Below are 21,494 nucleotides of genomic sequence, written 5' to 3'. Positions count from 1 at the left end.
GAAGGAAGGGGATGTAGCACCATCAACATGTTCAGTAACCCTTTGGCAGCTAAGCAAGCATTCCAGGGCTTGGAGCAACAAGGCCCTTCCTGCCCATGGGGCTGCAAACAAGCCCACGGGAGTGCCCCAAGCCAATGTCTCCAGACTGCAGGCAATGCCTGTGGCACTCAAGACTCATCTTCTGCTGGCACCAATGAGCTCCTGTCCCAGAAGTCCATGGGCTTCCGTGCCCAGCTCTAAAAAGGAGCCTTCAGGGGGAAACGTGTGCGGCCAAAGAAGGCAATGAAAATGCAGCCATGCAGGAAACAAAACACAGCTCATATCATTAATTGGAGTGTTTTGCACTCTGAAATGAGCTTCTGAGAAAATTATTGTTTCCAGAGAGACTTCCTCTGGACCTGGGGCACTTCAGGACCAGTATAAAAGGCCTCTCAGCTTTTCACTCTCTCATCCACTTCACTGTCCTTCTTCTCCTTTGGAAGCAAGTGAGTTGGAAGCTGAAGCTCTGTCCTCTACTGGGCTTGAGGCTGCTTGTTTGGGGAGGGGAGGCAGAGAGAGGGTTTGGTGTGGAGGGGGCTGTGTCTGGGCTGGGGGAACTCTTGTTCCCTTGACTAAGGAAGTGCTTTTGTGGGCCTGTCTGTCCTTGGTCATCGGTGGGGCTCAGGCCAAGAGTTGAGTGGTCCTCCCTGCACTGGCTGCATCTTCCAGGCTAGCCTATGTCTTGGCTCCCTTGTGGTGGGTGGAGAGGTGTCTGGTCAATCATCCCCATCTTGTCCCTTTCTTCTCTCCCAGGTGCACCTGTGACTCAGAGCCATGTCCAGCTGCCAGCCCTGCAACCCCTGCTACCGGCCTTGCAGGCCTTGCTACAAGCCCTGCACCCCCTGCCGCCAGCCCTGCGTCCCTTGCTACCAGCCCTGCGACCCCTGCTGCCAGCCCTGTGAGCCCTGCTACCAGCCCTGTGACCCTTGCTGCCAGCCCTGCCGTCCCTGCCAGCCCTGTGGCCCCACCCCACTGGCCAACAGCTGCAATGAGTGCTGTGTCAGGCAGTGCCAGGACTCCCACATCGTCATTGAACCCTCGCCCGTGGTGGTGACCCTGCCCGGCCCCATCCTCAGCACCTTTGCACAGAACACTGTGGTGGGATCCTCCACCTCTGCTGCTGTTGGCAGCATCCTCAGCTGTGATGGAGTGCCCATCAGCTCTGGGGGCTTTGACATCTCCTGCATCACCAACCGTTACTGCAACAGGACCTGCTAAAGCCGCTGGTGACAGCCCCACAGATGGTCCCCCCGGAACCCTGGAAATGGAAATGGACTGAGCATGGAGATCCTGACCATTGCTTTCAGAGGCACGGAGCATCCATGCCTCCAGCTACACTGGAGGAGGAGTTCCTGAGCTCTCTGGAGCCATGGTCCTTGTCTAACTTGCCTGTTTCTCCCTGTCTTCTTTCTCTCTCTCTGTTTTCTCTGTTGTTTTGTCCTCCCCTGGGCTGTGACCACTGGCTAAGCCCCATCCAAGGTGTGAACTTCACCCTGGCCAAGGGACAGAGTCCCCTACACCCCCGTGGTGCTCCCTGCACTGTGGTGCCCACTTAGAGGACTTCCTTTCCCTCTTCCAACTCAATAAAGTTTTTCTGCATCCCAGTCTGTGCCTCTTGTGTGGTGCTTCTCTCTCCCCACACTGTCCCCAGCTGCCAGAGAGAAAACTGTTCTCTGGGGTTGTCTTGGGTTATATAACCAAAAAAATGTTTATTCTTGTCCGCCTGTTGAAACGGGTTGGGGAGGGTTTTTTTTTTTTAATCTCTTGTAACTCCAGGAGGGAGGGGGCAGGTGCCTTCTGATCATGGCCCAGCTGTTAAAACCAGGTGGAACCAGGTGGATTGTTCCTTATCTCTTCCATGACCCATCCTCCCTCCAAGGGAGTATCTTCTGTTAATGGGCCATTAAGGCTCACCAATGACATGACACATTCCATTTCATTTTGAGATGGTCCACCCAGCGGAGGGAGCCAACCTTTCTTACCCAGATAAAAACTGAGTCGCTGGAACACCAGGTGTCTGGTGTTTCCACTGGATTCCTGGAGGAAGATCCAACCCATCTTGCCATTACTGGACCATTTTTTACAGAATAATTTCTACTCCAACAGAACTATATTTGCCACTCCAGGAGTGTAGTAGAGCATCCCCCATCCCCAAGTGGGCATGTCTGTAATAAAGAAAGAGTTTCAGTTTACCTTTTAGACATTTTAGGAAGTTTAACTGGAAATTTGTGTGCCTTTTGCATTGTAATTGGCTCAGGGCCAAGAGACAAGAGCCTGTTGGACCTTGTCACTGTTCTTCAAATCCTGTACCTCTCCCTATTGGCAGCAAGTCAAACTGTCCCTCCTAAAACATTAAGTGTTTAGGAAGGAGTACAAAGGAAGTCAAGGGCTTTTTGAGTGCTTCTAGCAGAGCGTCAGAGGTCTTCTCAGACACCTGTGTGCAGCTTTTCTTTTGTTTTCTGTAACATTTGTTATTTTTCATTAATAAACTTTTACTTTACAAAACACCTCTGAAGAGCAGTCTTGCTAAATTTATTTTAAGCCAATCTGCAAGGGTTGGACCCTCAGAGATTGATACATTTACATGTAGCTCATAACACTCTGGCCACGTGTTAAACCATATCACGGGAGGACTTACTTTGGACTGTTTCCAACACCCTGACCAACAGGATATACAATACAGGTTGTATTTCTGATTCTGTCAGGATTTTTCTTTGTTCATTTGCTCTTTTGTTTGTTGTTCTGTTTGGGTTTTTTTTTTTGGTTTTTTTTTTTGTACTGCTACATTTGTATTCTTAATATTCCTAGTAAAGAACTGTTATTCCTATTCCCAAATCTTTGCCTGAAAGCCTCTAATTGCAAAATTATATTAATTTGGAAGGGGCGGGGTGGTTTACATTCTCTATTCCAAGGGAAACTCCAACTTTCCCTGGCAGATACCTGTCTTCCCAAACCAAGATGGGTTGTTAGTAATTTTTAGCATGGAAATTCTTTCTTGAAATTCTATAGCTGAAATTGTAGGATTTTTGGAAGAGGAAAATAAATATCTTGGTGCTTCGTTTTTTCTTTGGAGGGTAAAACCAGCCTGTAAATTATCATGAGTTTTATACAAAAGAAACTATCAAATGAAACCAAAATCCTTAAATATCACACAGCACTATATTATAACTTCAATGCACACCTGAAAAGAAAAGAGTTTAGTATTGTTCAGGCAAAACTGTTGAGAGTATTTAAAAACAAATATTAGAAAGGATATCTGTTTCTATGGTAACTATTTGTTCTGTTTGATTATTGAAAACATAATTTCATGGTTAGACTTTTCCGAATTTTTTTTTTTTTTTTTTTTTTTTTTTTTTTCCTGTATGCTGATTGCTTGCATCCCCATGGAATGGATTGTGGCAGGCGTGGCAGGCTGTGGTGGCTGCAATGGGAGCTGCTCCCCGTGGCCTTCCTGCCCATGTTCTGCTCTCCAGTGCTGGTCTGGGGGGTTTTCCTAGAGTGATTATGATGCCTGTATCCCCAGCCGTCTGTTCTGTGTGTGCTGTGTGTTCTGTACCTGTATGACTGGTTCTGAGAGTGAGCAGGAAAAGAAGAAGTGCACAGTTTGTTTTGAAAAACAGTGTTCACTCCTCTGCATTTTTCTTCTTCCTCAGGACTGTGTGTTCGTCGAATGCACGGACAGCAGCCAGAGAGAGGTTTTTCTTTCCTTTTAGTTAGTTTAGCTAGCTGAAGCAAAGAAGCTTCCTGACTGTTTGTTTTTCTTTTTTTTTTTTTTTTCCTTTTTCTTGAGACTATTTAAATCTGCTCTGGACTGAAAAACCCAGAGGAAAACCAGGATCTTGCACCCACAGCCCACCAGGCCTGGACCCTGGCATTTTCCGGCACCGAAACAACTAAGACTGATAAGAGACTGAGAGAACCAAGCTAACTCCTGGCAAAGACTTCTCTCAGTTTTGCCATCTCTCTTCAGAGCAGCAAGAAGTTTTATTGTTTCGTATTATTAATTCCTTATGCTAGTGGGCATTTTGTTTGTCAAATAAATAGTTTTTTCCACTTTTCTCCTAAAAAATTCTTTTCCTGGACTGGCTGAGGACTAGAGCTGCTAAGCTTTTCTCTCCAGAAGAACCCCATTTGGAGATTTCCTCCCAAACTTGCCCTAAACCAGGACAGGGGGTGACACTGCTCAGAGTTCCCCCTAGGATGGTGTGCTGCGGCAACAGTTGGAGGACCCCTCAGTCCCAGGGGTTGGGTATAACATTGTGCAAACTGTCACAGGGTCCTAAGGAGCCACTTGCACCTCCAAGCCCGGGAGTGCAAAATTGTAAGGGCATGACTGTAATGGCACTGATGAGGCAACAAACAGACGAGTTCTCATTTGGATATCCAAAGACTCTTCAGGAGCACAGACAGGAATAGAGAAGGAGTCCAGGGACACAGAATAGAGGTTCAGGGATGAGAACAGCTATTTGGGTTCCCAATATCTCTGAGGGTCCAGCCCTTGCAGCGAAGTGGCTTAAATTAATTAGCAAAATGGCATGATGGAGCATGTCTTGAAAAAGCAAAATGATTTTAATAAGGAAAGAAAATAATAGAAACACAAAGAGTAAAGCTGAGCACAGTACAGGCACAGAACCCACACACTTGCTACAACACCTTGAAAGTGCACTGAGCCTGTTTGTTCTCTCTATTTAGTACTCAATAGTTCAGGTGGGCTGTTTGGCCCCTGGCCCAATGAAATCTGCAACTGGCTTGAGTTACACTTTCCAAGACCAATCAATGCCTCTTTACTGGCAGTGAGCCAATTACTGACAGGACAGCAGAGAAGTTTCTGGATCTTTTACCTTTTAAGAAATGCAAGGGGTGAGTCTTAAACCTTTCCCTATTTGGAAACACTTGCTGGGGGTGTGGGGTGCATGCCAACAAACAGCTTTGAATAGAATCCAGGGACGAGAATGAGGAAGGGGCTGAGGGCACAGGGTTATACCAGTTTGTTCCTCTGCGCTGTCCATGCCACCCTGGTGCAGGCACCTTCCTTTTCTGGAAAAAAGCCTAGAAAAGAGAGGTGTTCCTGTGCCAAGGGCACAAAGATGGTGAAGGATTGGGGAGGAAGCTGGGATGAGCGGTTTAGGTCACTTGGCCTGTTCAGACTGGAGGAGACCAAGACGAGACCTCATCCCAGTCTACAGCTTCCTCATGAAGGGGAGTGGAGGGGAATTGACCTTAGACTGACCTTTTCTTTCTGGTGGCCAGAGACAGGACATGAGAGAATAGCTGGAGCTGTCAGGGCAGATTTAGTTTGGATATCAGGAAAAGGGTCTTCCCCTAGAGAGTGATCAGATACTGAACAGGTTCCCCAAGGAATGGTCACAGTCCCAAGGCTGCCAGAGCTCAAGAAATGTTTGGACAATGCTATCACACACAGGGTGGGATGGCTATGGTGTCTGTGCAGGGCCAGGATTTGGACTTGATGATCCTTCTAGGTGTCTTCCAGGATATTTGGTGATTCTATGAAGACTGAGCTCCAGGCACAGTTGCTATTTCACCTTCACAGCCAGACATGTCCAGTCAATGAACCTCTTTCTGATAGCAACCACTCTTCAGAGAATGGACACAGTGGTGAAAAGATTCTGTGGTGGAAATTTTATCTCTCCATGTCCTAAGACCAACTTCCTTGTAGACTAGACTTGCCTACATTGACCTGGCCCACTGCACTATTCCAAGGGCTGAAAGAAATTGTTAAAGGCTTCACCAAGTCCAACAGTTCGGTGACAAAAACTTTTGGGTTTTGCATAGGTTTTTATCCCAGAACAACAAAAAAAGAGAGATTGTTTCCAGGTGGAGCATTTAAGATAGCAAAAGGGATTCTGGCATGCGTTTTTTGTGGGTAGTGGACCCTCTAACCACAAAGCAGAAATTTCATGGAATGGAAAGGATTGGCAGATGTGGAGCAAGTTATCCTGGTGCACTAGAGAAAGAGTGGTGCTCCATATGAACCTTCTGTCCACAGAGATTAAAGTTGGCCACGGATGCTATTAGCAATAAAATCCCTCTGGCATCCAGAATATCATCATCCTGCTAGTTTTGCAAGATTTAGAAAGCAGAAAGTAATCCAATGTGTGACTAAGCAAGCTTGATGTAAGCCTGTGTTACCAGTCACTTCAGAGGCATCCCCAAACACTTCTTCCCAGAACAAAGATTGAGCAACATCTCTTTCCCTGGTCATCTTGGGAGACCATCAGTGGGGGAAATGACACAGAGGCAATGGCTCAAATGCAGCATAACTTTAATGAGTCAAGAGAGGGAAATTAGGTCATTTTGCGCGATGGTCATGGTAAAATAAGCACGAGGGACAGATAAGAGATTATGCCCATGGCTGTGGCTGAGAACCCTCTAGAAGTCCATCTGCCTGCCCTACAGAGGGAGCAGGTCCTCCCCAGGATGACTGTGTGGGACTCACAGCCCAGGGCAGCAAGGACACAGGAGGGAAAGGAGAGAGTGCAGAGGGCAGAGGCAGGGATGGGCTGTGCTTCAGAAGAGTCCTTCTGCAAGGGCTGCTGGGGTTGCTCAGCCCCTCAGGAAGCAACAAGCTGATGCTCCATCCCTAGTGAAGTGCAATCTTGTTGAGTCCTTAGGTTCATACCCTGGAATCATCGCCAGCAGCTTTAACAGGGGAAGCATCTCCTGCCACAGAGGCCACTGCCCAAGCCTGAGAGGCCAAAGCCTCCAGAGTTGATGGGCACTCCCTGAGAGCTGAGGATGTTGCCAACAGCAGCAGAGGTGGAGGATCCCACGGCAGTGTTCTGTGGGAAGGAGCTGAGGATGGGGCCGGGCAGGGTCACCACCACGGGTGAGGGCTGGATGGCCACGGTGGAGTCCTGGCACTGCCTGACACAGGGCTCATTGCAGCTGTTGGCCAGCGGGGTGGGGCCGCAGGGCTGGCAGGGCCGGCACGGGCTGTAGCAGGACATGGCTTGGGGCTGCAGATGCACCTGGCACAGAGAGCAGGGGGATAGAAAAGTATGAGGGGTAAGTGAGTAGAAGCCTGTAACACGCTACAAGAGAGAGAAGACATGAGCTCACACAAAGAGCTGGAAGGATCATAGGGAGGACCACAGGCTTCTCCTTGTCCAAAGCCCAAAAGAGACATGGAAAACACAGCCAAGCCCTGGGAGATCCCTTCTTAGCCCATACCACAGGAGAGCTAACTGAGCTCCAACCTCTCTCCATGTCACTCCTTTTGCACCCTTCCCTCTCCCATAGAAAGCAACTCCAGAATCAAGTATAGAGCAAAGAGACAGTTTTGTGCTGAAAAATCCCATAGAAGGATAATGATGAGAATTAATAAATTAAGAATAAAAAGCTTCATTGAGAGAGACTTACCTTGTTCCCAAGGAGGATTGTGTGAAGGAGAGGAGTAGATGAGAGAGTGAGGAGATGGAACAGCTTTTATACTGCTCCAGCACTGCCCCAGGCCCACAGTCACTGCATGAGGACAGTAATTTTCCAACAGACTCATCTCCAAAGCAAAATGTCCCACCTAATGCCCCAGGTTGTGTTTTGTTTTCCATCACCATTGCCAGTACATTTCCTCATTTCTGATGTGCCCATTATGCTTTGTAGTTTCCTTTCAAGTTCCAGGGTGACAGATCCAATGATTTCCCAAGATGGATCATGTCACTCTCACCAGAAGATGCATCCTCAAGTCCAGGAGGGGTCCATGCAGATGTAGGACATGGAACTGGGAAAGCAGGCAAAGTTTTTTCCAACTCCATTACAGGAAAGTTTGACTCTCCCCCTGCCAATGCAGGAATCTGTCCTGGGTACACAAAAGTTCCTGTGCCTAATGACATGACTTAACCATCTCGTCCATCCTTTACAAATTTACTTGGAAGAGTCATCCCCTATCATGGCAGTCTCTGGCTCATATCACTGCCTCCAGCCACCATGAAGAAAGAAAACATCATCCTTCCTTAGGACCATGATTACAGCTCTGGTGGCGTCAGGTCTCTCCTCACTACATGAGGGGTGCATTGGGGCTTGGTACAGCACCTTGTTTGTCCCATTCTCCTCACAGTGCCATGGACTTTGGCTACATGCCTTAAACCTTGACCAGCAGGAGAGACTTTTCCAAAACATGTTGACTGTCCTGAAAGCCCCTGAAGCTGTGGGAGTGTTGGCAAGGAGCAATGCTGACAGCAATGGGTGTTGTGGCTGCCTGCAGCTGTGTACTCAGGTACAGCCCAGTGCTGGCACCAGCTTTCCTGGGTTATGGATAGATCTGCCCTTGCTGGAGGGCAATTGTGTCCCTGCAAGAGACATGGGTCTGCAGACAGCACACCCTCCTGGCTTGGCTTCACACCAAAAAGCTGACACATGGCCAACCCAAAATTAGAGCATGACTCGCCACTGGTAGGGAGAGTCTCTCCCTGGAGATTTGCCTACTGAAGGCATTCCCTTGCCTTCTGGGATGCGTCCCAGCTGCCTCCATGTCTGCGGGGCAGGGAAGTGCATCAGTCCTTGATGTGACTTGAGAGCTGGTTTTTTACCCAGGGCCCTTATGAGCACATCCCCTCTCTCAGTGTTCATGGCACTGCAGGGGTTGTCACAGACAACCCTCATTTACTAGGGAGTTGGACAAGTTCCTGCTTCCCCAAGGGTTCTGGGTTGCTCTCCAAGTGAGTCTTTTTGGGCATGGCAAACAAGGCTAAAACACAAATGCCAAGAGAATACTCAATGCACAGGATCATTGATGAGTCCCAACCAGTGGGGAGATGTTTTCTGCAGCCCCTTCTATCCATTCTATCCCTCCACAGAGTATTCAGGAAAGCTCTTCAACACAGCACAGTCTCTGGCCAGGAGGATGTGCATCCATTCCACTCTCTAAGTCTCTCTCCAAGGCACATCTTCTCCCACACGAGAAAAGAGAGTTGAGGGCTCTAAGTCTGTAGCATAGTTCAGTCTCCAGCCCATACTGCTGAAAGAGGTTTTTCATTTTCAAGTGCAGATCTTGCCATTTGTTCTTGAATGTTACAGGGCTCCTGTGGCCCAGGTCTCCAGATAGTCAATAACTCACTTTGCAGAAGCCATGACCTGGAATGCATTAGGAGGCCTTTACTGGTTGACTCTTGTGAAGCAATCTTTTTTTTTACACCCATTCACTGCTGGGAAGGCTTCCCCACCTTCTTGGAACTCTTTTAGTGGATGCAGCAGCCTGAGAGATCTTGCAGGTGAAGACTCAGAGAGGCATAGCCTCCTCTATCTCCATACTTCTGAGATTCCTTCATCTGAAAAGACATTCCTTTCCTAAGCAGCCCAGGATATTGTCAGACGCCATTTCCACAAGGGCCCAGGGCTGTCTCATGGTGCCCTCCAGAACCCCTGTCCTCTGCTGCAAAGCTCTTTGGCAGTCAATCAGCTCCAGCCTGTAGTGGGGAGGAGATTTTTTCTTTCCCCAGTGCAGGACCTTGGATAAAGGAATTAAACAGTGCTGGCCCCCGTCTAGGCCCTGCAGTGCATCCAGGGGTGTATCTGCCAGCTGGACTTTGTGCCCCTCATCCCAACCCTTGGAGACCAACAATTTTCACAGATTTCAGTCCTCTGTACTACCCTCTTCCCCAGCTGGTATTTTGTCAGTGTATTTCTAAGGATTGTTACAGACAAGAGCATCAAAGGCCTAAGTTAAATGAGATGAACATTTGCCAAACTTCCCTCACCCACCAGAGCCAGGCACAAGATCAGAGAATGTAATGAGATTTGTCGAGCCTCCAGAAATCCACACTGAGCCCTCAAAGGCAACCTCTCTTATCTTGAGAAATTGCTTCCAGGTTGATTTGCTTCTTTACTTTTGTAGGGATTGAGGTGAGGCTGACTGACATGTCTCCTTCTTCATGTCCTTCTTGAAGACAAGAGGTCCACTGGCTTTCTTGCAGTCCTGAGATGTATTCTGTGAGTGCTGAGTCTTTCAAAGGGTGTTAAGAGTGACCGGACACCAACCATCCTTCATGGGGTGCACAGGATCAAGTTACACACACTCATCTCAGTCCATCTGTTGATACGTTCCCACTCCTGATCCTGCCCTAGGCAGGTAAGCCTTTCCTGCTGATGACTTTCCAAAGAGAACAACCTCTTGACAGCAATTCCTGCTAATAAAAACCAAGGCCAAGAATCCCTTGAGAACCTCCACCTTTCCTGTAACCCTCATCCTCAATGAAGCTGCTCCAGTCAGCCTTTGGACTTCTCATCTACCTGGAAGAATTTCTTGTGCCCATCCTGTATTTTGCCTGGTTCAAACCTAGGCAGGCTTTGGTTGTCCCTAGTCCTGCATACTCAGACAAACTGGCAAACATTCTCCGCAGAGAAAAGATTAATAATAGGAAGAGAACTGAAACTTCTTGCTAGAAGGGGAACCGTATACAATTGCAGTTCACTGCTCCAAGCTAACATCCTCTGCATTCATGGGACCCCATAACATTTCCAATACATCCTCTGCCTTCATTGACACAACATCACCCAGGATATCCTTGGGTGCCTCATCTCAGCACATGAAAGCAGAGCAGGAATGTTGAAAATGAGGAAATGAAATGACAGCACAGGTTGACAGAAACCAAAACACAACCTGCAGCACTACGTAGAAAATTTTGTTTTTGAGGTGAGTCTGTTGGAAAATTACTGCTGTCATGCAATGTCTGTAGGCCTGGGGCAGTGCAAGAGCAGTATAAAAGCAGGTCCTTCTCCTCACTCTCTCATCCACTCTTCTCACCTCCATCTCCTTCAGCACAAGGTGAGTCTGAACCCTTTTTCTCCTCTTTCTCTTCATATTCCTCCAATGCACCTCAGCTCATACCTTCCCCAGTCCTACATGGGTCTTGGAACTGCTCTCATGGGAGAGGGAAGGGGAGGAAGTTCTGTCATCACAAGAGGCTGAAACTTGTTTAAGTGTCTTATGAACTGTGGACTAGGAAGAAACCTCTTTGGGCTTGGTTGCTGTGCAGAGGGTTCTTTTCAGCAGAAATGAAGGTGACACCTGTGGATCTCACTGCAAAGCCCCCCAGTTCTTCTCTCCAAGTTGTGACTTATCTCACTCTTAGTGAAAGACTGCTCTTCATCCAGAGTTTCTGTTGTTTCCCTCTTCCCTCTGTGCCAGGTGCATCTGCAGCCCCAAGCCATGTCCTGCTACAGCCCGTGCCGGCCCTGCCAGCCCTGCGGCCCCACCCCGCTGGCCAACAGCTGCAATGAGCCCTGTGTCAGGCAGTGCCAGGACTCCACCGTGGCCATCCAGCCCTCGCCCGTGGTGGTGACCCTGCCCGGCCCCATCCTCAGCTCCTTCCCACAGAACACTGCCGTGGGATCCTCCACCTCTGCTGCTGTTGGCAACATCCTCAGCTCTCAGGGAGTGCCCATCAACTCTGGGGGCTTTGGCCTCTCGGGCTTGGGCGGTGGCCTCTGTGGCAGGAGATGCTTCCCCTGTTAAAGCTGCTGGCAATGATTCCAGGGTATGAACCTAAGGGCTCAACAAGATGGCACTTCGCTAGGGATGGAGCATCAGCTTGTTGCTTCCTGAGGGGCTGAGCAACCCCAGTAGCCCTTGCAGAAGGACTCTTCTGAAGCACAGCCCATCCCTGCCTCTGCCCTCTGCACTCTCTCATTTCCCTGCTGTGTCCTTTTTCCCTTGTACTCCCTAGGGCTGTGAGCCCTGCCAGCCATCCTGGGGAGGACCTGCTAGCTCTGCACCCCTCTGTGGGGCAGGCAGATGGACATCCCTCCTGAGATCTCCACCACAGTTATTTGGTGCAGACTCCTATCTGCCTCTGGCGCTCCTTTGACTCAGATTTACCTAGTTTTCATCGTTTGACTCAATAAAGTTCTGCTTCATTTGAGCCCTTGCCTTTTTGTCATTATTTCCCTTGTATATGCCCTCACAAAATGACCAGGAGGGTTATTGTATAGGGGCCAGGTGTGCTTGTATAGGGGCCATTATCACAGGATTGCTTTGACTATGTTTAGAGGGTGATCCTCTCTTTTTCAAACTTCTCTAACCTATCTAGGGCTGGATGGAATGATTCAATACAGTTCAATGACTAGAGCTCCATCAGAGATGCTGTCAAATGAAAAAAGGAGATTTCTTCAACCCTTAGTGTTTAATTTGTCTGTCAGTGCCCCAGGAAAGCTGAGGCCCTTGTGCCCAACCCCCCTGTCAGTGTCCAATTCAGGGGACCCTGCACTGAGCTGCCTGGCTGGATTGGAGGGCAGCTCGACTGACTCAGCCAGGGAATCACCATCAGCCTCAGGGAGACCCCTCAGCAGTTATTACCACTTTTTAACCTCTTAGTGGGTCTTCCACTGTATTTGAGTATGTTCTCTGCTGCTGGAGACTGTAAACACCAGTAAAGGACTGACACTGACAGTTTATGGAATAATATACCCTTTGTAACATAAAATTGTGACAGGTTATGGTTCGAGGATTACCAGTGATAGTATCTGGCTGCAAAAATGTATTCAAAGAAATACAAAGACAAGCTCTAATCCCCAGTAAAAGTATTCAGTGTGCACACAGTGTGGTTTTTATCCAAGAAGCATTCCAGATTCAGCCTGTTGACTATCCCAGCAGTTACAATGGAGTCTGGGCTCACATTCCACTGCTGTTAACCAGCACCCCCAAGTCCTTTCCCCCAGGCAGCTTTCCAGCCATTCTGCCCCAAAACTGTAGTGATCCAGGGGACTGTTGTGACCAGGGGCTGGACCCAGCATTTCTTCTCGCTGAACCTTATACAATTGGGCTCAGTCCATTGATGCAGCCTATCCAGATCCCTCTGTAGAACCTTTCTACCCTCTAGAAAATCAACAGTGACATCCAGCTTGGATCTGCAAACTTACTGAGGGTACACTTGATCCCCTGGCCCTGGTCATCCATGAAGATACTAACCAGAACTGGACCAAATACTGAGCCCAGGACAACACCAGTAGTGATTGGCCATCAACTGGACTTAACTCTATTCACCACCACTCTCTGAGCCTGGCCATAAAGCCAAATGTTTATCCAGTGCATACAACCCATATTAAAGTCATGACCAGTCACTTTCTCCAAGAAAATTTGGTGGGAAATGGTGTCAAAGACTTTACTAAATTCCAGGTAAACAACTTCTTCAATATTTCCCTTGTCCACTTAGTGGGTAATCTTGTCACAGGAGATCAGGTTAGCCAAGTAGGGTGTATGTTTCATAGACGTTCTGACTGGGCTGATCACCTGGCTGTCGTGTATGTGCCATGTGATTGTGCTCAAGATGACCTGCTCCATAACCTTCCCTGGTGCCAAGGTCAGACTGACACGCCTCCAGTTCTCTGGAAGCTCCTTCTAGCCCCTCTTGCAGATGCATCTTTCTTCAATTAGAGCTCAAAATTTACTGCAGTATTCTAGATGCCATCAGCTGAGTTGTGAGTGGAGTGGGACCATCACCCCATCGATCTCCTGACTATGCTCTTGCACATATATTCCAGGATGCTGGTGCCAGTCCTCTGTGTCTGGAAATAGTTCTGGTGTCCAGAGATAGTTCTGGCAGTGGATCCTGTTTCGGGGGCATTGCCACAAAAGCATCTTTTCCTGGCTTTGCATTCAGGCTACTATTACTCAGAGGGGGAAGGACAACTGACTGCTACCAAGCCAACTTCTGATGAGGGCTCTGGGGGAATGTGTGTCATCGCACCCCAGCTGTGTCCTGGAGCAGCTCTGCTGCAAGTCTCTGCAGCCTGTGTTTCTGCCGTTGCACTGCTCTGAAAGGCTCCTGGACAGCCCTTGGAGACACTCAGCACACACCTGGTGACTGTCTTCCTCCCCTGAGTTTCTCCCTTCATCCATCTCTCAATATATTTTTCCAAGAAGCCCCAGGCACAGACAGGGAAGGAGGAAGGTGAGAGGATCAAGAGTTGCCAGTGGGTCTGTGTGGTGTGTTGACCTCAGTCAGCACTAAGCTCCCACTGGCCATTTCCCTCCCAGGAAACATATCTCCTGTGCGGATCTTTTGACCTGTCTTTGTTTCATGGGCAATTCACCTTCTAGAAGAATTGGAATTATTCTTTTACACTTCTCAAACACTTCTCTTGCAAGAAAACTGGCATCTCGGGTTTAATCTGGTTGTTTCTCACCCGAGATTCCAAGGCTGGTGGTTCGTGTGGGCTCCGAGGGAGTGATTTTCCCTCTTGACCTCTGAAGGATTTAGGGTCTGCTGTCTGACTCTGTGTCTCTGTGTTCTGTGCTGAGCTCGGTGCTCGGTGTTCGGCACAAGAATGATGAGGAGTCTCAAGGTCTTGGTTTTCTTGGTTTCTCGCGTTGTTTATTAGTTCTTATCTTACAATTCTCTGTGTCCAGCCAAGATGTTCACTGCAGCTCAGACATGAGGTGACTCTCCCCTGTGATGGGAGGTCGCTACCTCTTATACAGATAACTACGTACCCATTATTTACAATTCTGTGCCAATGTCTATCACCTATACTAACAGGATCATTTCTACTCTGATCCAATCCACTGAAACTACTTTGTGCCCACGTCACTACAGAAGATGGATGCCAGGGGAGAAGAAGAAGAACCCAGGGCACTGCCCTAAAATCTCCATCTTGTTCCTTTGCATCTACATTCTAAAAATCCAAAACTACAAAATCTTCTACACAGTGATAACTACACTACTCTCAGTAACACCTTTGTGACTTGCAATTCTTCTCTCTGTTGGATGTTTTTCTCATGGACCAAAATCAAAGACTGTGTCTTTCTGGGCTCTGTGCCAGGCAAACCCCTCAGACCCTCTTTTTTGGGTCGCAGGGCTCTCTACCAAGGTCTGTGACTTTCCAGGGCACCCAGAGGGATGCCCTGGACTCCAACACTGGCAGACTTCTTTCAGCTGTCTTTCCCCCTCAGTTCACGTACACCAGCTTCCACCTCAGAGGCAGGCTCTCACCACCCCACTTCCTCCATCTTCCCTCTGTTCATGCAGGAAGAACCAGAGGGAGCCATCCAGGGCAATCCTGGAGCCCCCTTTCCTGCTGACCTTAGTGGGAGAGGACAGGCTACATGGGTCACCCTTCTATCGCCCCTTCCAGGTGCGGTGTTTCTCCCTGTGACGATAGAGAGAGATTTTCTCTAAACCTTCAGAGCCAGGAATATGCTGTTCCACACATAGTGCATCCTCTTTGCTGAAGGACTGGATTCCTGGTCAGACCCTCTCTCCCCTGCTCTCAATCCACCAATGAGATGGTTGCATTCACCTCATTGTCCAAATTTTTTTCCCACTACAGGGACAATTGCCATAGGTGTTGTTTGGGTCCCTGTCTCAGCCCTCATGTTCTCGTGTGTGATTTGGGTGTCTGCCTCAACTACTGTGTTCTTAAATGTAGGTCAGATGCTCACTCGTGACATTCTCAGAAGTGATTTGGGCCCCTGTCTGGACCCCTGTCCTCTGATAATACTGATCAAGCTCCAGACTTGTGTTAAAAACTGCCACCAGCCACCTCAGGACAAGTTTCACTGTTGCCACACCAAAAAATTGTCTAATTACACCACTCCAAAACCAGATACCTCAAACACCACATTAAGTCAATTGAGTTAATTAGTATTTTTAAATACCTCACACTAAGATGAAAAAGGACTTTGTGAGCACACACAACAAAACAACCTGGATTACTCATGGATGAGAATGGAGAGGTCTATTTGCTCATTCCCTGCACAAGACTGGTCCTCCAGCACAGTCTGATCTTTCCTGGCCCCCAGGTGCCCATCAAAATGTTCAACCACTCCCTCTCTTCAGAGCATTTGGTGGGAGAAGATAAAATTGAAGTACTCTGTGTTTAGATAAGGCAGTTTAATGAAGAAAAGCAAGGAAAGACTGCAAAAACACAGAAAAAAAAAAGTTTTATTATCACCTTCCATCAACTGGCAATGCCCAGCCTCTCCTGGGAAGCAGGCACAGAGTACACTAAGCAGCTTATTCCTTGACAAACAATCTGTAATTAAATGCTCCCGTGCACCCTCCTCCTCCCTTCTCTCAGCATTTTTTGCTGACCATGGTGTCATGCAGTATCAAAGATCCCTTTGGTCAGCAGCCTGGGGTCAGGCAGTCTGGCTATTGCCCTCTCGCAACCTCTTGATCACATCCACCTTCGTGGCCTTTTGCAGAGAAGGGTGAAGGGACAGGGTTGATGCTGGGGAAGCACTGCCCAAAAAAGTCCAAAATATTTCTGTGTTATCAGCACCATTTTAGCTCCAGCTGCAAAGAACCAGTAGAAGGTTAATTTGGTGAAATTGAACTACATCTTCTGTAGACCCTATATAATGCGGTTATCCATCACTGAATATTCATCCCAAGCAAATCCACCAAAAAATAGCCCTTAAAAACATTTTTTCCCTGGGCATACAGAGAAAGAACCTGCAGAGGAATAAATGACGCAGACACATGGGCTCAAATGCAGCAGAAATTTAATGAGACAAAACTCAGAAACAAGGTTGCCCTGTCTGGAGCTCCCAATGCAGAGAGCATGAGGGACAAATGGGGATCTGTGTCCCAGCAGGTGTCCATGTGCCTGATCCAGAGAGGGGAGCAGGGCCAGCACGTCCTCCCCAGGATGGCTCTGTGGGGCTCACAGACCAGGGCAGCACAAGGCAACAAGGACACAGCAGGGAAAGGAGAGAGGGGCAGAGGGCAGAGGCAGGGCTGGGCTGTGCTTGCCAAGAGCCCAGGCTGGCCCTGTCCTTCTGCAAGGGCTGCTGGGGTTGCTCAGCCCCTCAGGAAGCAACAAGGCCATGCTGCGTCCCCAGGGCGGTTCCATCCTGGGAGTGCCTGGGTTCCTTCCCCAGGGCCATGGCAGCAGCTTTAGCAGGGGAGGCCACAGAGGCCACTGCCCAAGCCCGAGAGGCCAAAGCCCCCAGAGCTGATGGGCACTCCCTGAGAGCTGAGGATGCTGCCAACAGCAGCAGAGGTGGAGGATCCCACGGCAGTGTTCTGTGGGAAGGAGGTGAGGATGGGGCCGGGCAGGGTCACCACCACGGGCGAGGGCTGGATGGCCACGGTGGAGTCCTGGCACTGCCTGACACAGGGCTCATTGCAGCTGTTGGCCAGCGGGGTGGGGCCGCAGGGCTGGCAGGGCCGGCACGGGCTGTAGCAGGACATGGCTTGGGGCTGCAGATGCACCTGGCAAAGAGAGCAGAGAGGAGCAGACTGTCAGGGGTGTTTGAAGAGCAGCCCCACCACACCGTGAGGAAGATCCTTTCTCTCAGCCCCCAAAAACACCACCAGGAAGGCCAAAGCCAGAAACGCCTTCACCCAGCCCACAGCTCAGGATGCACCTCTGTCTATATCCAGCCTTTCTCCACAACACAGCTGCCCTCTCCCATGGGAAACAGCCTCCAGACACAGCAGGGAACAAGGAGGGAGGTGTACAATTAGAAAGCCCAGAGAACTATAAGGTAGAAGAGAAAGGCAAAGAGGAAGGGCACAAGGAGAACCCAGAGGAAGACAAGAAAGAGCTCAACACTCACCTTGTTCACAACAAGATGGAGCTGAAGGAGTGGATGAGAGAGTGAGGAGAAGGTCCTGCTTTTATACTGCTCCAGCACTGCCCCAGGCCCACAGTCGCTGCATCTGGGCAGTAATTTTCCTACAGACTCATCTCCAAAGCAGACTGTCCTCCCTAATGCCCCAGGTTGTGTTTTGGTTTCTGTCAACACTGCCATTTCATTTCCTCATGCTGACATGGCCATTAGGCCACAGAGGATCTTTTGAAGTGCTGAGATGAGAGGCCTGAGGCTTTCCCCAGCATGATCACGTCAGTACAGGCAGAAGAAGTGCCCCCATGTGCTGGAGAGGTGTGTGCAGGCAGAGCATGTGGCTGTAGGGAATTGTGTGGTGAGTGATTTTACAAATCCCCGTGAGGAAACATGGTCGCGTCTTCCCACCAATGCAATCCCCTCCTGAGTACCTGAAGTCTTCCCTGAGTGTGAGCATGCTGCATCCCTCTCCCTGCCTGGTGCCTCCCTGCTCAGTCCACGAGTCACTGGGCATTGCCTCTGTAGGCAGATTGCTACATTCCTGCTTTCAAACTTTGGGCTTTGCCCAAGGAAATCTTCTCCTTCAGGGAAGACATTTACTGGTTTATTTGGCAGAGTGGTCTCCTCTTATTGCCATCTCTGGGGGACCCCAGTCTGTGCTGTCAGCAGGCTTGTGGACAGAGAGCACTGTCCTCTCAAAACCCCTTGATCACTCAACAAGTCCTGTGGACTCAGGTGCCTCTCCTCTCACCACCTGAGGGACATGTTGGCTCTTGGAACATGGTTCTCTTTTTCCACCTCTCCTCACCCCATGATCCACTTTGGCTGCACCCTTTGCACCCTGACCTGAGGGACACACAAAATCCTGCCCACTTTTTCAGTACACACTGTCAGTGCTGAGAACACCCCAGTGCTGCCAAGCAGGTCAGGCTGAGGTCGATGGCTTTGGGGCTGCCTGAAGCTGTGGTGTGTGGGGATAGCCCAGTTCTTAAAGATGGTTTTCCCATAGAAGGCGTGGACTTGCCCAAAGGATTGAGGCCTGGCAGGATCCTGCAGTACCACATGCCTGGGGATGCTCAGGAAGGGAATGCATTCAGAAAATCTCTGGTTACAAAACTTGCTCTGAGACTTGTGGAAGGAGATTTTTGCCCTCCCTAATCCTGTTATTCCTGAAGAAGCCCAATTTAGGTTTGTGCCTCACTGTCTTCTGTATCAGAGGGATCTGTTGGCTCTTGGGATAGCACCATTTTGCTCCCTTTCTCCTCACCCCACAATGCAATTTCCTGCACATTTTGTACCATAATCTGCACCACAAGCATGGGCCACTTTTTCAGTACACATTGACAGTCCTGCAAGCATCTCTGACCTGTGAAAGAGCTGCCAAGCATCCCTTTTTCCCTGGGCCCGGATGGAGCTGCCCTTGCTGGAGGTGGATTACCCCTGCCTTGGACAGGCCTGCAGACATCACACACTCCTGGCTTGGCTTTACACCAAAACGCTGACACACGGCCAACCCAAGATTAGAGTGTGACTTGCCACTGGTAGGGAGAGTCTCTCCCTGGAGATTTGCCTACTGAAGGCATTCTCTTGCCCTCCTGGGACACGTCCCAGCTGCCTCCATGTCTGTAGGGCAGGGAAGTGCATCAGTCCTTGGTGTAGTCTCAGAGCAAGTTTTGTAACCAGAGATTTTCTGAATGCATTCCCTTCCTGAGCATCCCCAGGCATGTGGTACTGCAGGATCCTGCCAGGCCTCAATCCTTTGGGCAAGTCCACGCCTTCTATGGGAAAACCATCTTTAAGAACTGGGCTATCCCCACACACCACAGCTTCAGGCAGCCCCAAAGCCATCGACCTCAGCCTGACCTGCTTGGCAGCACTGGGGTGTTCTCAGCACTGACAGTGTGTACTGAAAAAGTGGGCAGGATTTTGTGTGTCCCTCAGGTCAGGGTGCAAAGGGTGCAGCCAAAGTGGATCATGGGGTGAGGAGAGGTGGAAAAAGAGAACCATGTTCCAAGAGCCAACATGTCCCTCAGGTGGTGAGAGGAGAGGCACCTGAGTCCACAGGACTTGTTGAGTGATCAAGGGGTTTTGAGAGGACAGTGCTCTCTGTCCACAAGCCTGCTGACAGCACAGACTGGGGTCCCCCAGAGATGGCAATAAGAGGAGACCACTCTGCCAAATAAACCAGTAAATGTCTTCCCTGAAGGAGAAGATTTCCTTGGGCAAAGCCCAAAGTTTGAAAGCAGGAATGTAGCAATCTGCCTACAGAGGCAATGCCCAGTGACTCGTGGACTGAGCAGGGAGGCACCAGGCAGGGAGAGGGATGCAGCATGCTCACACTCAGGGAAGACTTCAGGTACTCAGGAGGGGATTGCATTGGTGGGAAGACGCGACCATGTTTCCTCACGGGGATTTGTAAAATCACTCACCACACAATTCCCTACAGCCACATGCTCTGCCTGCACACACCTCTCCAGCACATGGGGGCACTTCTTCTGCCTGTACTGACGTGATCATGCTGGGGAAAGCCTCAGGCCTCTCATCTCAGCACTTCAAAAGATCCTCTGTGGCCTAATGGCCATGTCAGCATGAGGAAATGAAATGGCAGTGTTGACAGAAACCAAAACACAACCTGGGGCATTAGGGAGGACAGTCTGCTTTGGAGATGAGTCTGTAGGAAAATTACTGCCCAGATGCAGCGACTGTGGGCCTGGGGCAGTGCTGGAGCAGTATAAAAGCAGGACCTTCTCCTCACTCTCTCATCCACTCCTTCAGCTCCATCTTGTTGTGAACAAGGTGAGTGTTGAGCTCTTTCTTGTCTTCCTCTGGGTTCTCCTTGTGCCCTTCCTCTTTGCCTTTCTCTTCTACCTTATAGTTCTCTGGGCTTTCTAATTGTACACCTCCCTCCTTGTTCCCTGCTGTGTCTGGAGGCTGTTTCCCATGGGAGAGGGCAGCTGTGTTGTGGAGAAAGGCTGGATATAGACAGAGGTGCATCCTGAGCTGTGGGCTGGGTGAAGGCGTTTCTGGCTTTGGCCTTCCTGGTGGTGTTTTTGGGGGCTGAGAGAAAGGATCTTCCTCACGGTGTGGTGGGGCTGCTCTTCAAACACCCCTGACAGTCTGCTCCTCTCTGCTCTCTTTGCCAGGTGCATCTGCAGCCCCAAGCCATGTCCTGCTACAGCCCGTGCCGGCCCTGCCAGCCCTGCGGCCCCACCCCGCTGGCCAACAGCTGCAATGAGCCCTGTGTCAGGCAGTGCCAGGACTCCACCGTGGCCATCCAGCCCTCGCCCGTGGTGGTGACCTTGCCCGGCCCCATCCTCACCTCCTTCCCACAGAACACTGCCGTGGGATCCTCCACCTCTGCTGCTGTTGGCAGCATCCTCAGCTCTCAGGGAGTGCCCATCAACTCTGGGGGCTTTGGCCTCTCAGGCTTGGGCAGTGGCCTCTGTGGCACGAGGTGCTTTCCCTGCTGAAGCTGATCCCTGCACTGTGCCCTCCTCCTGGATCCCCCTCCTCTCCCTCTTTTGACTCAATAAATTCTGCTGCAACCCAGCCCGTGCCTTTCTGTCATCCTTTGCCCTGCAGACACTCTCCCAGGGCAGAGAGATTGCCCAGGGCTGTTTCTGGGAGGGCTTGTTGGAGCTGGTTTTGCACTGGCTTTCACCACAGGCTGGCACTGGTTGTGCTCAGTGTGCACTGAGTGACCCTCTGGGTTTTGATTCTTTCTGCCTCTTTGGACCAGGATAGAATTTCCCTACATTGTCCAGGGACAAACATCCACTCTCTTTGCACTTCTTTTCCTTTTCATTTCTCAGCTCAGCACTGCCACCCAAGTTCTCAGCAGTGAATGTTTCACTGACCAGACCGAGGTGCTGCATTCCCATCACACTCCAGCAGATCCCATCTTATCACAGGATGTTCTCAAAGGGAG

The 21,494-nt window shown here is 49.8% G+C and overlaps 4 protein-coding genes across 4 annotated transcripts; 2 read left to right on the top strand and 2 right to left on the bottom strand.

The window, feature by feature from the left end:
- Window positions 1-6,701: 6,701 nt before the first annotated feature.
- Window positions 6,702-7,007, bottom strand: LOC310918558 (feather keratin 1-like; the record flags this gene model as incomplete). Its single annotated transcript, XM_083877455.1, has 1 exon — window positions 6,702-7,007. The coding sequence occupies one exon, from the start codon at window positions 7,005-7,007 to the stop codon at window positions 6,702-6,704; it is 306 nt and encodes a 101-aa protein (XP_083733581.1).
- A 4,196-nt stretch (window positions 7,008-11,203) lies between these two features.
- On the top strand, window positions 11,204-11,509 carry LOC310918725 (feather beta keratin-like; the record flags this gene model as incomplete). The annotated part of the gene is made up of 1 exon (XM_083877676.1): window positions 11,204-11,509. The coding sequence occupies one exon, from the start codon at window positions 11,204-11,206 to the stop codon at window positions 11,507-11,509; it is 306 nt and encodes a 101-aa protein (XP_083733802.1).
- Window positions 11,510-16,892: 5,383 nt separating this feature from the next.
- Window positions 16,893-17,189, bottom strand: LOC310918560 (feather keratin Cos1-2-like; the record flags this gene model as incomplete). The annotated part of the gene is made up of 1 exon (XM_083877457.1): window positions 16,893-17,189. One exon carries the CDS (start codon window positions 17,187-17,189, stop codon window positions 16,893-16,895), a length of 297 nt encoding a protein of 98 aa, XP_083733583.1.
- A 3,541-nt stretch (window positions 17,190-20,730) lies between these two features.
- LOC310918712 (feather keratin 1-like) lies at window positions 20,731-21,036 on the top strand (the record flags this gene model as incomplete). The annotated part of the gene is made up of 1 exon (XM_083877657.1): window positions 20,731-21,036. The coding sequence occupies one exon, from the start codon at window positions 20,731-20,733 to the stop codon at window positions 21,034-21,036; it is 306 nt and encodes a 101-aa protein (XP_083733783.1).
- Window positions 21,037-21,494: the final 458 nt, after the last annotated feature.

Source organism: Zosterops lateralis (assembly GCF_965231275.1).
Source record: "Zosterops lateralis genome assembly, chromosome: 24".
Lineage (NCBI taxonomy): Eukaryota > Metazoa > Chordata > Aves > Passeriformes > Zosteropidae > Zosterops > Zosterops lateralis.
Note: the sequence above shows the minus strand (reverse complement) of the source record. Positions and strands in the feature narration are given on the sequence as shown.